The sequence below is a fragment of the Palaemon carinicauda genome, chromosome 37, assembly GCF_036898095.1.
Source record: "Palaemon carinicauda isolate YSFRI2023 chromosome 37, ASM3689809v2, whole genome shotgun sequence".
NCBI classification, from domain to species: domain Eukaryota; kingdom Metazoa; phylum Arthropoda; class Malacostraca; order Decapoda; family Palaemonidae; genus Palaemon; species Palaemon carinicauda.
Window position 1 is genome coordinate 27152655 of NC_090761.1, and position 17619 is coordinate 27170273.

General features: G+C 39.6%; 1 protein-coding gene across 15 annotated transcripts in view; it reads left to right on the forward strand.

The window, feature by feature from the left end:
- LOC137629528 (putative leucine-rich repeat-containing protein DDB_G0290503) overlaps positions 1 to 17619 on the forward strand; it is a 227452-nt gene that overhangs the window by 78750 nt on the left and 131083 nt on the right. For 11 of the 15 annotated variants that reach the window (XM_068360916.1, XM_068360921.1, XM_068360917.1 and 8 more), the window contains exons 4-10: positions 857 to 960; positions 2128 to 2239; positions 5345 to 5494; positions 5961 to 6071; positions 6489 to 6593; positions 8147 to 8314; positions 8998 to 9201. In XM_068360916.1, coding sequence (XP_068217017.1) covers positions 857 to 960; positions 2128 to 2239; positions 5345 to 5494; positions 5961 to 6071; positions 6489 to 6593; positions 8147 to 8314; positions 8998 to 9201 — 954 coding nt within the window. The remainder of the gene's footprint in view (positions 1 to 856; positions 961 to 2127; positions 2240 to 5344; positions 5495 to 5960; positions 6072 to 6488; positions 6594 to 8146; positions 8315 to 8997; positions 9202 to 17619) is intronic. The other 4 variants (XM_068360922.1, XM_068360924.1, XM_068360927.1 and 1 more) reach the window with 1 other exon arrangement.

Consider the following 17619-nt stretch of genomic DNA (forward strand, 5'->3'; position numbering starts at 1 on the left):
GGGGAAAGTTGCTTTTGTCATTATCTTTCCTAGGTTCCTGTATGCTACTAACAGCTTTCTTATTTCTTTGCTTTTTAACATCTCACATAATTGTTTCATAGACATCTTTTCCTCCATACACCCCAATTCATGCTAAAACCCCTCTCACTTTACTAATCAAAATCATATTATACATCTTTATATATTAAGCGACATTGTGCATATGATGTATTCATTTTTCCTATTACAACGAAACAATTATCTCTCTCACCCATGCTGTTAGGCTAGCTTAGGTTAGGTTACCAAAGGGTCTTTCCAGTTTCCTACTTCTTATTTCTTCCAACTTGCTGTCCAGCCTTTTTCAACTTTTGCTTCGCAATGTTACTTTGGGTATTTCCTCACAGTTGCACTTAGACACTATTCCTGGGACTTATTACCTAGTTTCCTTATATTCACTGTCCTTTCCCTCATCCAGACACATCTTATACTCCGCTACGACAGTGCCATCAGAGGGTCTTTTCATTTTATGACTGATCAACTACCCTTCTCAAATGTCACTTCTACAAACATTTCAAAAAATTTCACTAGCACTTTCCTTCATTTTGTCCTTTAGCTCTGTGCCTCTTCTATTCATATTTAACAAATTTTGAAAGTACTCACTCCATCGACCATGGAGCACATTCCCCTCGAGGGGCATCTCTTCATTAACAGCTTTTATTTGGAAATCATTATCAATTTTTCTCTTTGCCTTTACTTTCGTGTAGAACAACTTATTTTCCTGCATATGAAGTGAATGTATGAATATTTATAGATCTATTACTGATTTTAAACTGGTAAAAAGTAACAGAATATATTTGATATTTTCTTCTACTTACAGTTAATCACAAGGGCTAGAGTTACTGGACAGTGGGAAGCAGATGACTTAACATTTACGTGTGTCACTCCCGAACAGGTCTTTGGCCCTGTTTTATCATCTTCCAGGTTTGCTATTTTACTGTATCTTTAAGGTTTTAAATGTTGCTCATGAATGGCAGAGGGAAGAGACAGTGACAATGCCCTAGAGACTGGCTATATATACATATGATCAGCACCCAAACCCCCTCTCCAGCCAAGCGGTGGCCAGGCAGTAGTTTTCAATGACTCAGCAGGTAAACCTATAGGCTCCCCCAAATATCCCATCCTTAGCTCACAAGGATGGTGGGGTTACAGACACTACACGAAACTATCAAGCTTGAGCAGGTCTCAAATCCCAGTTCAACAGATCGCTAGGCATGGAAATTTCCAATAAGCTACCACAACCCCAGATCATGAATTTTTATTTGATACCTTGAGATGGAACTTCTGGATGAATTATTTACACAATTTAGGTATGAAGAGGCAAGTAAGTTAATGCTGTAATTTTGATGGGTACCTCAGATTGTAATTATACTTATTTGGTTTTTGCCGATCTTCATCTTCATTTACTAAATTAAATATATTTATCGCCGAATTTCAGTTAAATTTCACAAGGAATTACTTTTCTTTCAATTTTTTTTTCTTTAATGGATTTAAGGTCAACAAATTTTTTACTACCTCACATTATTCAGAAATCGTAATATTGTTGCAAATTTCTTTTACTCAACATTACACTTCTTCTTCTTCTTTTCTTTTGCTAGAAAAGGCAATATTATCAGAAATCATATACAGTATAAAATGATTAGTATAACTCTGATTTAGTTAAGGTGCTTTTGAAAAACTGTTTAAAGCAGAGCAGAACCATTATTTCATTATTATAGTAATGGTATTGTATGTTAAGCCGTGTCCACCCGATCGAGCATGCTCAATGGGCAAATTGTGATACCAGACCACAATAGGTAGTGACACAATAGGTAGTGAAAATGAGGGTTGATGGTGTCACAAGTGGGAAAACCAGAGGCAGGTTGGTTGCCAGATCCCTGTCTGAGGTTTTCCCATTTTTGATGTCATCAACCTTATTCTCAGTAACTATTGTGGTCTGGTATCACTGTTTGCCTGTCGATTTGTGGTATGATAGAGTATTAGATTTGTAATTTTCTGGTATTTTTAAACAATTTTTATATGAATTTTGAGATATATAATAATCAGTAAGCTGAATAATTATTCTAATGACGAGTTTACTTTGATTTTCAGAAGATCATCGCAGTCCTTGAAAGACAGTCAAAGAGATTATATTCACCAAATGTTGGAAGATCACATCAAAAAGGATAATTCTTCAATAAGAAGCTCTCTATCTAATATCCATGTAAGGAAAATTTTGTTTATTAGGAATTCTGTATTTCGAATTCCATTTTCTTTTTTACCTGTTTTTTTTTTTTTATAGAACCATGTCAGTTCCTTTGGATATGTTGTCCCTTGGCATAGATATACAGTATATACTTGTTGTGTCCCGATACCGCCTGGTGAGGTGGGATTGGGTAATGTCTATGGTTGGTTCAAAGATTCCTACGTTTCTGAGAATTCTTACCTAGACTAGTCACACTGCTAGTATCACACAATCACAAAGATTGCTAAGGCCGCTAAAGCGTGCTATTGCACATAGGTTAGCGAGGTGTCAGGGTTTTCCCCCTTATACGTGCATAGCAGGAAGGGGGAAAACCCAGCTAGCCAGTTGGTTAGGACTTCCACCCACCTAAGGGGCGAGTCTTCCCCAATAAAGACTGAAAGGGTTTATATTTAGTGCCGGACCAAATGACCAATTTAAAGTAATTTGTATTTTTCCTAACAATACAAACCTTGATCTCTTTATACAAATTCAGCCCGTCATCACCTATCCCCCGGTAAGTCCTGCCTGCAAGCAAAAGTGATGATAGAACATGGGTGTGTGAGCAGGGTAGCCAATACTACCCTCCTACCCCCTTTTTACTTTTTTTTGTGAAACCATCAGTCAGTTTCTTTGGATATGTTGTCCCTTGGTATAAGTACTAACCATTAACAAAATGACTGATACTATCTGATAGAATTCTCTACCTCAGGAGTCAAGCCCACTTTGGGTCAAGTCAATTTTAATTTTTGGAAAATATGCCAAATTAAATGGATGAAAATTAATGCCATTAACTACTAAGACTAGAAAAAATGTTTGAAAAGAATTTATTCTTACACATACAAACTTCTGAGTCCTTTATATGGATTAAGCCTAGTCTCGTTTTCTCTACAACCAAACAGAAAAAGGGTTTAATTGCATCGTATCACATCACATTATGCCATAAGTACTGACTAAAGTTCATACTATACATTATCTACATTGGATGATACGACATTAACAAAGTTATCATGGCTGTCATCATCTGTGACTGGAGCCTCAGTAGGTTCTTGAAATGAAGGACCTGCTTGGGGGGATAACCTTTGCCGTAGAAACGAACTTTCATTTCTTGCCACTTCTGGCAGAAAATGAAGGAGTACAATCTTGGTGATTTTATTAAACATCCCTTACCACAGCTGGAGGGACAAACAGGGTGTGAATCAACCTCTACCCGACTCATGAAGGTGCCACGGGGACGTCCATCACAGCCAGGGCATGAACGCATACTATTTGGCTTGGTAGCCATAATGCACTCACTTGTAACTCACAGATAATGATATTCATGCAAGTGACAATGAATAATGAAAAAAAACACAATGAACAATCACTATTAGGGTATGCTGAGGTGAATGCAGATATTTAATTGAAGAGAGAAAGTGAGGATACACCCTCTTCATGACCAGGAGTGTAGTGAAGAGCGTCATGAGATAGCGACCTGCGCCGCCATGCACTGTGGTTCTTAGCTACTGTAACGTGATGCAGTCAAACCATTTTTCTGTGATTCTTTAGTCGTAGAGAAAACAAGACTAGGAGTAACCCATGTAAATAACTCAGAAGTTTGTATAGCTAGGAAAAATACAAATTGTTTTAAATATTTGTAGTTTTTTGTTATCTTAAGAATGCTAAGAGTTACTTAAACATTTTGGATATTTTGGAGTTCGTTTTCAAACCTAATATGATGATTGCCCATGTGAGGCCAAGGGGATAATAATCAATGTAAGACTTATGCGATATTGAACAAATTATGAATTGGGAATTTATATTTATTCCTCTAGTTTATCATTGTTTGATGTCACATTAAATATTATGCCCTCTTGGAATAGATTGGAATGATACATTTATTTTTAAAAATCATGATATTTTCTTTAGCACTGAAATCTAATTATCTAAATTTGATCACCTAATAAAATGTCCGTGATCCAGATTAATTTTATGGTGCCATAAACATTTCAATAGCTCTTAATACAGTTTAAATAGCTCTTAAATAGTTCAATTCAAAACAGCTGTCCATCAAGGCTCGATCTAGAAATCTGATGAATTCAAGTCTTTTAGAAATTTCAGAAATATCTTTGAAAATAAAATGAATGACTCCAAGAATAGAATATACAAATGAAATATTTTTTTAAATATTTCCTATGCTCTCTCTAAACATAGAGAAATTCTTTACAGACCTAAAAATGAAGGTAAAAAGAATTGATTTAGTCTTTTGCACCAGAGTAATTTACATGGCTGTTTGAGAAGATGACGAAGTTCGAACATCATCTTGAATCAACCCACGAAATGAAGTGGGATGGTCAAAGCTGAGGCTTTACTCTTGACACACGAGTGCCCTATAGAGTAAAAAAAAATGCCAGCTAAGATTGAGTATGAGCCAGAATCATGGTCTCCATTATTAGTATTTAATTCCCTCTTTCTACACCTAGCATCTCTGTCTTTTCCTCTCATATTCTAAAGTTTAAGAAACTCATCCCGTTGTTAGAAAGGGGAACACATTCATCATACCTATTTTGCACTGTGCTTCCCATGAGACACTAATGTTCTCTGGTAACTCTTTTAAATATACATGATAGCTCCTGAACAAAAATAATTCCAAAGCTGACTATATTTTAGAGTTTTGGAATAAAAACAACAAAAAATAGTCTGTGAGAACAAAGGTGTGGGTTGCTGTTTGCCTCAACAACAAGATAATAAATTCTTTGGTGTCACCAGTAGAATTGTCTGATGCTCACACTGACATCAAACACCGTCAGTCACTATATAAATATCTTGTATGTTGGTGACATGGGCAAATTGAAATTGGCATACATTCATTTTCAATTTTATGGCTGAGAAGCTCTTGCTTCAAGATAAAAGGAATGCGAGTTCCAGAGAAAGCTTATTGAAACAAATTTATATTTATGCAGAGGTCCATCCCCCAAGCATGTCAAGTTGCAGTTTGTATTTTTTGACCAACCATAATGGTTTATCAACCTAAAGATGGTTTTAGTTGGAGGATTAGTCAAAAGAACAGTAGACATTTATGTATTCTAAATGATTGATTTTTTGCAGGATGCTGATAGCAGTATATATGGTAGCCGAGGGTCGGAGAAAGATGTTCTGATCATGAAATTAAAAGCTGACTTGAGATGTTCACAAACAGCCCATGAAGAAATCAATTGCCAACTTGTAGAAAGGGACAAACAAATTGCTGATCTGCAGGTAGAATGCATTATGAATACAGTTTATCTTCTTTTTAAAAGCTATAAATAAACTTTCAGGTTGTGATTTCATCATATTAATCATTAATTACTTCTGCAGTGTCAAAGGTCAGGTATAATTAACATCCTGAATGTTATATACTGGTTACACATAACCATTGAGAGTGCAGTAGTATCAATTGTCGTGATAAATACTTGCTTATTATTTTCTGTATTACTGAATGCAAGTATATTACCAATTATACAAATTGTCTTATGCCAATAATACCAGCCACATAGCAGGTAACACTTTCAGCATGTACATGATACTGTTGCAATTTTCAAGCGGAGTCCTTAGTTTTTCAAGAATCAGTGAATAGTGATGTCATATAATTTGGGGGGGGGGAGGGCAATTGCGTGATATCTTTCCAAGGCTTAAAATGTAATCATGATAAAAGTTAAAAAATTATACTTTTGTACATCTGCAGGCACACCTCACAGAAATTCACCATGAGCTTGCAGAGTCCCAGGCAGAAGTCAGTCGTTTTAATCATACCATTCAAGAACTCCGTCATCAAAATAAACACGAAAGTATTGAGGTTAGTATTTTATAGTCACTATAATCCTTATAAATACAGTAGTAACATGTCAATTTATCAAATCCTTCATGGATCTGGACTTCTGTTAAGTAAAAGAAACTGATAATAAAACAACAAAATTAAAAGAAATTTAATTTTATTTTTAGTATAAACCAAACTGTACTTTAAGGACATTGTTTACAATATGTATTATGTTTAAAAAGGTACCATAATAATGAGCCTATGTAAATAAATCTCATAAGTGGAGCTATGTTGATTTGAGCGGTTCACTTTTTACCAAGTTTAATTTCTTTTTGTCAAATAGTTATTAGAAATTTAGCGATTGTTGTTAAAATATTATATTTATTTTACAAGGGTGTTAATTTTAATTTGAAACCATCCACATAATATTATGAGTCTCTACTATATCTTTCTTAGGTAACTCGAAAAGAAGAAGTACTTCGTCACATCCTCTGTAAAGCATCTAAAAAGGATTCCCATAAGGGATCAATTTCGTCCCTTTGTGAAATGGGAGACAACAATGTAAGAATAGTAATTTTTTCTTCTTTTATAAATTTGAGCTGCAACTTGAATGAAATATCTTTTAAATTAGCAAATTGATATATTAGGATACAATGTAGTAGATACAACAAATTAATGGCACCGACAGTAACATTTTGTTATGCTTCAAATGGCCTAAGCTTTATCAATAATTTTCTTAATTCATTCATGTAAAATAATTATAGCCCAGCTACAGATTTGAGACTTGAAGGAAATTGGAGATACAAGTGATGTTGCTGTATCTTCCCAAATAATATGCCACCTAAGATTAAAAACTGGCCAGGAGAATGCAAAACTATTCATAAGTAGTTCACAAACTCTAGTTGGTGGACTGAAGCGGCCTGCTATTCAGTGTCATATCTGTTCATTAGTGTGCCATCTTGTGGCCCTCTATTTTTTTACTATGTTAACAAGATTCCAGAATTGTTAAAAACACTTGAAATGGCCAAATAAAGTTGCATTGGTGATTGGGTGACAGGAGAACTTTTGTTACTAATTTTAATACAAATAACTAAGTTTTAATAACTACCGGTAAGTTTAAAGTGTCTCTTCTAGCATTTGACACCAAAACTACATCATATGTAGATATATTCATGACTAAGTTTAGTTTAGAATTAGATATTAATTTGGGGGGGGGGTATAAATTAATTCTACTCCTTCAATTAAATATTAATGTTTAAATAATTTGGAGAAAATAATCACTGAACCTTGAAATACTTACTAACTTTTAGAAGTAGAAGATAAGAGTGATATTTCCACACTTAAATCTGATTGAGACAGAGAAAATAGAATCCAGGTTAAATATATTCTGTGAAAATAAACACCTACCTTTGAAGTATGTACTGGAAAATATAGAAATGATGAAACAATCCAGTTACTGAAAAGTGTAATTTTGGCATTTAAGGTGATCTTGTAAAAACAATAATTTATGTCCAAGGTATCTTTTTGCCAAGTTCCATCAAAATCAGAGAATACTAAAATGTTGATCAATAGATTGACCCTTAACTTTGAAAATTCTTGAAATAAAAAATACTCTTTGGGAAATATTAATCAACCTTCAGTGTTGACCTTTAAAATGACCCTAACCATTAAAAACAAGTTAGAATAAAAAAAAATTCTAAAACCAGCATTCTTATAAGTTTTACAATTTCAATACTTACTTTATGAAAATTATATATCTCACTTTCTTGATTAGTTTATTCATTATTTGTACCAGCTGTATGCGCTAAAGGGTTTCATACGATGTCCTTTAGTACGTAACACGATACGAGATTAAAGTACTGTTGTAAGTTTTTCTTTCATGTCTGTCAAGATATACTAAAGAAATCCCAATATAAATTGATTATGTTGTAGAAAGCGATGTTAAACACTGCCTAGATGTGTGTTAAAATTATACGAAGACAGTGGTTGTGTTAAATTTCCAATTATCAATAATTATTTCCTTGAAGACTTTAATTTCATTTAAAAATCTGTTGAAAATTCTGATGTTACAATTTTACTGCCCAACAACTAAAGTAAATCTATTTATGACGTAGGTGGAAGTACAACTCAGTGAAAACATAGACATCCTAGCAAGCCGCTTGGCAGAATTAGAAGACGAATGCCAGCAGTTACGTAATGAACATTCTACCCTTCAAGATACACATTCACTTTGTGCTCCAACCATCAACATGTTGCAAGACCAGCTTTCAAGGTCTCAGCAGGTTTGTATATTCCATGAAGCATTTTCTTGGTGCCTTTGTAGGTGTCTGATTAGAGTTGGTATAAAGCTAATAAGTCAGTAGATTAAGCATGTATTTTTTTTGTTATTAATGATTGATGTGGTCTGATTAATCTGGTTCTTATGGTTTAGAGTAGTGCATAGTGAGAATGATATTTGCTGCATGTGAAATTTATGGTTTTTTATAGCCTGGTATATTATTAATTTGTAACAAAATTTCAGTAACATGAGGATGTACTAAAACAGTTGAATTTTAGGATGATAATGCATATCGTGACATTGAGCTGATATCTTTAAATGCTAGTTTCTTGTCGATGAAAATAACTGTTGGCAATACCCTTATTTAAAAAGCTCTTACGCTTTGTATGTATAAATGAAAAGAATTACTTTCTTCAGTTTTACTAGGTTTGTTATGAAAAAATAGCACCATCGATTTATAGATATTCTTTATACTTTAAAGGATAATGCATAATTCACAAATTAATTTCAATTGCATTAAGCAGCCCTTAATGTACTTCACTTCAAAGATTTTCCAAGTCTATAGAATGCATTTGAATTTGTTACTAACCTTATATGTTTTAGTTCTCTATTTTTGAGTGATGCAACTAATTATTGGACATGAACTTGTAATTAACAACATTAATCCATAAAACTCCACGAATGTAGATGCAAGTGGAGCTCCGCACTGTGCTAACATCCGAGGTCGCTGAACGTCACGATCAAATTGTGGCGTTGAAAGACCAGGTCAAAGAACAGGAGCAAAGTCATCATGAAACGAAGATGCAACTTCAACTTAGAAACGAAGTTATTAAAGATCTAAGGAGGGAAATTAAAGAGCTGCGAGAGACAGTGTCTTCATTAAGTCCTAAGGTAGTTCTCATTCTCCTTGTGGAAATCATTTATAGTTATTGTTGCAACATTCCCAAATTTTATAAGAAAATACTTGAGGGATTCTCTAATTTATGGGTTATGATATGTAGGTTTGTATATCATACACCATCCTTATTTTGCAGTTAGATCATAATGAATTAGAATTATATAGGTAAGCAGTTGTGCAAGTGGGGAGGGAGGGAAAGAGTGGGAGGGAGGGAAAGAGAATGTACAGTATATGATATTTTAAAACAAGACTGCTTTTTCATTTCCCAATTAAGTGTTTTAATGAATAGGAGATGAAAAAAATAGTAATATAGTTGGTCAAAGTCACATCTCGTTCATTAGCTAACAATTTTGATGCATCATTATTAATAATTGAGAATAGATATTAAAAAGGAACTAACAATCAATACTAAATTGTTTGTTTATAAAAGATTTTCTTCTTTTTTCTAATTAAACAATATTTTCATTGTATATAAAAAAAACAAAGGAAAATGGGGCTACATCTTCAGGAAATCCCAAACTTTAATGTATGAATATATACAGTAGGCAGTGTACAGAAAGAAGGTCCTCATCTTACAAACTTAATTGGTTCCAAGAAACTGTTTGTAAGTCGAATTTGGCTAAATTCTCGCCTAGGGTAGGCCTAACCTGAATCCTATACCTGTGATTTCCAGCTACAAAATTCATATTTCATATGAAATAGATATCAGGTTATTACAAATGTTGTTTTTCTTAATGTATTAAAGTCATAATATTGTTTTATTATAGATTTCTTTATCTTATCTCTGTTATTTTCAGGTAGATTTGTGTTTGTATCTCTGAAAGGTTGTAAGTTAAGGACCTTCTGTACTGCACAGTACTATTGTATACCGTAGATATCATGTAAAAATGCTAACGCTGAGATTTCCAATTAACAAACTCATCAGTTTAGTCAACTACTTAGATATTATTTATCTTCAGTAGAGAGAAGAAAATTTATGATGCACTGTACTTGAGCCTTAGAGTTTGTGAACTATTTTTTTATATATCCAAGAATTTTACACTCACAGAAAGTACTCATTCCCCATTATCTCCACCAGTCCAACTCTATACAAATGCCCATTGATTTCAGTTGTGTTTAGTCTTTGACTTAATCACTACAACTAGATGTTAATTAACATGTAAAAGTAGAATTTTTTTGTTGAAAATAATGGAAAATATTAGTATTTATTGAGCTAGAAAAATGAAGACCAATATTCAGCTATTATTTTTGTCTTAAGCATAGAAAGAATGCATATTGATAGATAGTTTAAATCACATCATTTCTATTTTATAATCTTATCATTTCTATTTTATACAAAAGTATACTATAAGGTTTGCATGGGAAGCAATAACTGAAAATTTTTTATTATTTATGAAAATTGAAGTGAAATTACTGTATACTGTACAATATTTTCTGTGCATCTGTGAGGGTTGTAGAAATATTGGTGAAGGTGGAAATAGCATCAACAACTAGAATTTTACAGCTTCAGTTCACTAGGTTGTGGTCAAGGTGGATGATTTAACAAAAAAAAAAACTTTTTAATGAAAAGAAAAATTCAATTTATAAAATTAAGGCCCATTCATAAAAGATAAATTTTAAGCATTGGTTATAGATAAGATTTAAATTTTTATTTATCAAAATTTTTTTATCATAGTTTATTTTTTTTCCCATACTAACAAACCTTCTATTATTTATTTGGATTATTTTTCAGTGAAGCTGGAAGGTAGCCATTAGACTTAAAGTACGAGGTGGTAACCCTGCCTAACCGCTTGAGTTGGTAGGCTGGGAGTGACTGGGGGGTACCCAACCGCCTCGATATATACTCTCACAGCAGTGAGATACGTCACTTTTTCTTTTGGCTCGGTAGAGATCGGAGGTGTCCTCTCTCTCCCTAGACTGTCGTTGGACTTTTTGATTTTCATTTTTTTCCAGGTGTGCATGTTTTCTCTACGATCACCCTTATGTGAATCTGTCCAGGGCGCGAAGGTGCCACATGCTGTACCTTCATGTCATCATTGGAGACGACTTGCACTCTTGTGTCCTTCTTGGGCATCGATGTGAGCAAGGTTTGCCGTACACAGAGAGTAGGGAGTGGCCTGCCTCCCCAATGGGAGACCTTTGGATGGCACAGGAAGAAGAAGAAGGCCAAGCGCGATCTTTCTCCCTCAGGGGCGAGGAATGTACGTTCTTCTTCTTCTCATACCCCCAAATCTCTTTTAAAGGCTTCTCGCTCGCACTCTTCCAAGGGACAATCGAATAGGAGCGCAGACCAACTAACTCCTTGGCAACCCTGGAGTACTAGTGGGGTCGTTGCTTCCCCTAGAGGAGCAACTTCACCTTCAGCCGGCGGGAAGCTATTTTCCCTTTTAATCTTTTTCAGGTGTAGCTGACCTAGGGATTTCGGGACCCCCTTTGAATCAGGAACGGCTGTATTTCCTTCAGTGCGGTGACAACAAGGGTCTTTCTCCAGAGTCTTCAACATCTCACGCTCTGGAACTGTGCGAAGTCCATCTTTCACCCTCTCCTGGCCCTTCCTCGCGTAGACGAGGTGATCGCTCGCGTTCGCCTTTCCAACGGCCTCTTATTGACAACGAACCCTCTTGCCATCCTCGGACCTCGTTGTCCTGTAACCCTCAACCCTTTGTTTCTCCCCACAGAAACCCGCAGGATGCAGGTGTTGATCTCCTGGGGACCAGTGCTCCTACCACCAGCAGCACTAAAGGACAAGTATCACCATCATCTTGCCCTTCTGGCCACTCTTCCCCTGATCGCAGTTCTCGACAATCGGAAGATCTGACAGATTGTAGGTCATCGCGATCCGAAAGCTCTTCTTCTAGAAGGTGTTCACGCCCTAGAGCTTCGTGTTCACGAGACCCCTGGTCTCAACGCTCTCTTCGGAGGGGTTCCTCTTCATGAGAAGTCTCCCGATCGCGTTCTGCACAATCACGAGCACAATCTAGACCCAGGTCCAGACCCTTGCGTCCTAGGTCTCTACGGTCTTGATCACGAGAACGGCGATCACGCTCGCGAGGACGATGGCCCCGTTCACGAGGGTGGCATTCACGCTCGCGAGGGTACCGTTCACGAGAACGACATTCAAGTTCGCGAGGGTAACGCTCACGTTCGCAAGCAAGGCATACGCGATGTTCACGCCGTTCTTGAATGAGAGCTAGACGCTCCTGTTGCGAGCACTTCTGCTCATGAATTGCGTTAAACCTTCCTCTTCCTATGTGGCTCCTAGTGCTCCTGTTGTGAGCATTTCTGCTCGTGAATCGCGTGTTGATGCATGAAATGCGCAAGTTTACTCACGAATCTTGTGATTTTACAAGGAAATCGACGATTTCCGTGAGCAATTCATGAGTAGATGTGTCAGAACCGCGAGCAAGTGTGGTACCATCACCTTCGCCCCGGCCTTCAGCTTCTTCCACCTCCAGCGGCAGACCGACACCCTTTCCAGAGGGTTTCAAGGAGCCGCCTAATAGGTTCAATAACGTTCCTATTAGTCTGGACTGTCCTCCTTGTCCACTGAGAGAACGTGTTCCTCTGCCTTAGAGGCTCTCCCCTGCGTCGACTGAAGCTCCTTCAAAAGTCCCTTCCAAGGGATGTTCTTCGCCTAGACCTCCAAGGAAAGTCCGGGGCTTACTTAGGGGAACAGTACTTCCTGCATGGGTGAGTACTTTTTTCACCACCCTGCTGAAGTCTCTGAATGTGGCTCCTCCACTGTCACAACCTCCGAGTGCTCCAGTCAAGGCGACTCCGAGGATTCCCTTTGAACCCTTGTCTAGTTCGTCCATTGGGAGTCAAGATCCTAGAAGGAGATCAACGTCGGACAAGGCTCGCTGATCACCTCCACCCCGATCGCGTGCAGAAGGTCCTCAAGCTTCTGACTCCTATGTGGCCAACTTACCCTTTACTCCAGTGAAGGCAAAGGAAACCATGACCAAGAGACAGAAAAGGAGGATGGGTTGTAACTCCACCACACGCCGACATCATCCGCCCTAGGACGAGCAGGGACTTAGGCTCACCCAGGGAGATAACCATCCATCCCTGCAATCCTCAAGAGATTGAGGTAGTGCCTCCGGACCAGCGTTCGATTTTTTTACCTTCTCCAGAGGAGGAGCCTTCAGCTCCTGCTGCCAAAGCCTCGCCAGGTACCACGAAGACCTCGCAAGTTCCCCCTTCTAAGACCACGGAGGAACGTCCTGTGCCTAGGGAATCAAAGGACGCCAAGACGAAACCCAAGAACGTTGCGGCAAGGGAAGCTCATATGGCTGAGGCACAGAGAAGGTCCCCTGTGGCGGGTCCCTCTAGTGATATACTGTATATAGTTGATGACCCTGACCTACCCCAAACTCTGGATGTGAGCCTGGAGATGGACGGCCCCTTGGATTCCGATGACAAGAATCTTCCAAAGGCGGATACTATAGTCCTAATTACCATTCTGAACAAGAAAGACGTGAGTTGAAGCACACCTTTTGGCAGGTCCTTGATGGTATGAGGGCCATCAATAGGCTGTCTACTCCTGGTTCCACCACTCAGGAGGGGAAGGATATGGTTCTCGATGGAATATTCGAGGCCCAGAAGCCTTCCAGGTCCAGTGCCGCTTTGCCCTGGTCTAAGGGTTTGACAGCCGCCAAAAGGATAGGTGGAACTTCTAGTTCCTTGAGGGCAGGTTCCTCCTCTCGGTCCCTTCCACTTCCTTTTGTTTACAAAGGAAGTATTACGAGATCGAAGAAGAACCTCATTTACCATGTCCCTCGACCCTTCAGTAGTCTCTCTAATGAAGGGTCTCCCTACTCAAACCCTCTCCTCTTTGAGGGCCTCCCTTTCGGCAGTTGAGCTCCTGAACATAGAGAGAGGTGTGAAGTACGCCAAGCAGGCTGCTTCGTTGCTTGATCTATGGCTGGGATCCTTGGGCTTCATGGTTGCTCCCACGATCTTTCGAAGGAGTCCGCCCAGAAGACTTTGGCGTCTTTCCTGTTGTCAGGTACCCGAACTCTGAGTTCCTGTCGCACCACGTTGTCAACCTGTGGGCGAATTCCATACTCAAGAGAAGGGATACTGTTATCAGGAAATTCCATAAGCAGGTGCCAAAGGTGGAAGTCTCTCGGTTGAGTATCTCCACCCTTGATGGTTCTTTTCTCTTTTTTTCCAGAAGAGATAGAGAGGGTTGCTGAGCGATGGAGGAAATCTTCAAACAATTCTCTCCTCCATAAGGCTATGACATTGAGGCCCTATGGTAGATCTCCCCAGTCATCTTGGACTCAGAAAGGACCTTCCTATTCTCACCCGTCAACTTCTAGGTCCTCCAGACCTTCTAAGGTGTCTAAGTGGCCTTTTCCATCCAAAGGCCAGAAAGAGACCAGAAAGGGAGGTGGTCGAAGTGGTCACTCCCACTAGGAGTGAGCACCTCTGGTAGAGGTGGGCACTGCTGGTAGAGGTGGCTGCTTCAGGGGGCAGAGCTCTGGATGGTCGAAGTGATCGCCTTAGGGTATCGTGTCCCGTTCATTCAATATCTCCCTCCTCTGACTTAGGATCCAGTGCATTTAAGCTTCTATGCGAAAGGATCCACAAAGGAGTTGGCCTTCAGGGCCGAAGTCCAGACCATGCTGCAGAAGGGTGCTCTCCAAGAGGTTGCAGACGGGTCCCAAGGCTTCTACAATCGAATTTCTCTGGTGAAAATGGCGACTGGAGGCTGGAGACCAGTCATTGATCTCTATCCTCTGAACAAGTTTGTGCAACAGACTCAGTTCTGAAGGGAGACAGCAGACATGGTCATTCAAGCAGTTCATCCAAGGGATTTCATGTGCACACTGGATCTGAAGGACGCATGCATCCAGATCCCAATCTATCCCGTCATCAAAGAAGTATCTAAGATTCATACACGAGGAAAAGACATATCAGTTCAGGGTTCTATGCTTCGGTCTCGCAATAGCCCCTCAAGTATTCACCAGTGTTTGCCCTAGTGTCATCTTGGGCTCACAGGAACGGCATCTGTCTTCTCATCTATCTGGATGACTGGCTGATCCTAGAAGGCTCGAAGACAACCCTTCTTCGTCACTGAGACATGCTTCTCGAGTTTTGTCAGGATCTGGGGATCCTGATAAATCACAAGAAGTCATTACTGTACTGCAACCTTCACAAAGGCTGGTATAACTCAATATGATAATAGACACTATCCAAGAGAAAGTCTTCCCATTAGACGAATGAGTACACAGACTGAGGGAAGTGGCCGTGCCCTTCCTCAGTAAATAAGTCCTTCCAGACTCTCTTTGGTCGAGTCTGTTAGGCCGTATAACCTCTCTTATCCGTCTAGTTCCAAATGGCCACCTCAGGATAAGATCCCTGCAATGGCAGCTGAAGTCTGGGTAGAACCAACACTCCGATCCACCGGACACTCGAGTTCCTATAACCTAGGATCAGGTGACAGATTTGAATTGGTGGATGGCAGATGAAAACCTTCAAGGGGGCCAGAATCTTTTCGTTCCCCCTCCAGATTTAATGCTCTTCACAGATGCATCAAAATAAGAGTGGGGGGCGGGTCACCTGCTGCACCATACGCTCTCCGGCCTTTGGTCAGTCAGAAAGGTGCCAGCACATAAATCTTCTAGAGATGAGAGTAGTTTACCTAGTTCTTCATCAGTTCCAGCAGTTGCTGACAGGTCACTCTGTGGTGTTGACAAGCGACAACACAACAGTAGTGGCTTACATAAACAATCAGGGCGGTACCTTTTCGCAGCCTCTATGCCATCTTGCAGTAAAGATCCTCAGATGGTCATAAGATCATTTGGTGTTCCTATCAGCTCGCTTCATTCCCAGCAAGAGTAATATGCTTGCTGACAATCTGAGCAAAGCGACTCAGATAGTAGGCTCCGAATGGTCTTTGAATCGTCAAATAGCCAACAAAGTCCTGACTTTATGGGGTTTCCCGACTGTAGATCTGTTTGCAACATCTCTAAACAGCAAGCTTCCACTGTACTGTTCTCCAGTCCCGGACCCTCAGGCTCTATGCCAAGATGCATTTCAACAATGGTGGGACAACATCGACGTGTACGCCTTTCCCCTGTTTTGTCTGATGAGAAGACTGCTCAACAAGACCAGAGTGTCCAAAGATCTAATGATGACCCTTGTAGCTCCAGTATGGCATCACGCAGAGTGGTTTCCAGACCTCCTGCAACTCCTAGTAGGTCTACCACGAGAGCTTCCTCCACGACCAGATCTACTCAAACAACCACACGCGAACATCTTTTTCAGGACCGTGCAATCGCTTCGACTTCACGCCTAGAGACTATCCAGCGTCTCCTCTCTCAGAAGGGCTTTTCACCACAAGTTGCGGAGAGAATGTCCGGTTACTTGTGTAAGTCCTCAGCCTCAGTCTACTAGGCAAATTGGAGAGTATTTTGTGGTTGGTGTCGTGGAAGGAATATCTCTCCCCTCGATGCCACTATTCCAGTAATAGCGGAGTTCTTTGTATACCTTTGGGAGGAAAAGCTCCTTTCGGTCTCGGCGGTGAAAGGCTATCGCTCAGACTTAAGCCTCGCCTTTAGGGTGAAAGTAGTTGACTTTTCCTCTTTGTTGGAGCTTTCTTTACTCATAGAGTTATGAGATCACATCCCCTCAGTCAGAGATTAGGCCTCCTCCTTGGAACGGGGTTCACATCTTGAGATCCTTAAAAGGACCTCCCTACGAACCCTTATGCCATGCAAATGACCGAAACCACAGTTTGAAGACGGCGTTCCTGCTCGCTTTAGCCTCGCCTCGCCAAATTGAGTCAGTGAACTTCATGGCCTCTCGTATGACATCGCCCATTCAAGGGAATGAGAGGAAGTGACACTTGGCTTTGTCCCTGAGTTCATTGCTAAGACTCAAAATCCGCGGGTACTGGACCATAGATTCGGGCCCTTTCAGATTGCGATTCTTCGTTCTGTAACCAATCACCCAGATCAGTGAGGAGTTCAAGATATCATTTTAAATGAATGGCAGCAACACGGCCCCTACTAATACCTCTGTTTGTTAGCTCAGGGAGAGTAAAGAGGAGGATCACTAAGAACACAGTTTCCTCCTGGACCCGCCAAGTGATCGACAGAGCCTTGGGTCCCAATCCTCCTCTAGCTCGCTGACCTAGAGCCCATGATGTCAGGGAAATCAGCACTTCCCTGGCATTCAAACGCAACTTCTCCGTGTTGCAAGTACTTCAAGCAGGCGTGTTGAAGAGACAGACTACCTTCACAGTCCATTACTTAGAAGACGTAACACACAAGTGGTTTAAGATACCTCAGGCTCCTTGATGGACAAATAGCAGTTGGTCAACGGCATTGGTTACCCGGGTTAAGACTGGGATGAATGAGAGAATGTCTGGCTTTCCTTTCTTCATTTTCCCTTCCCTTGGG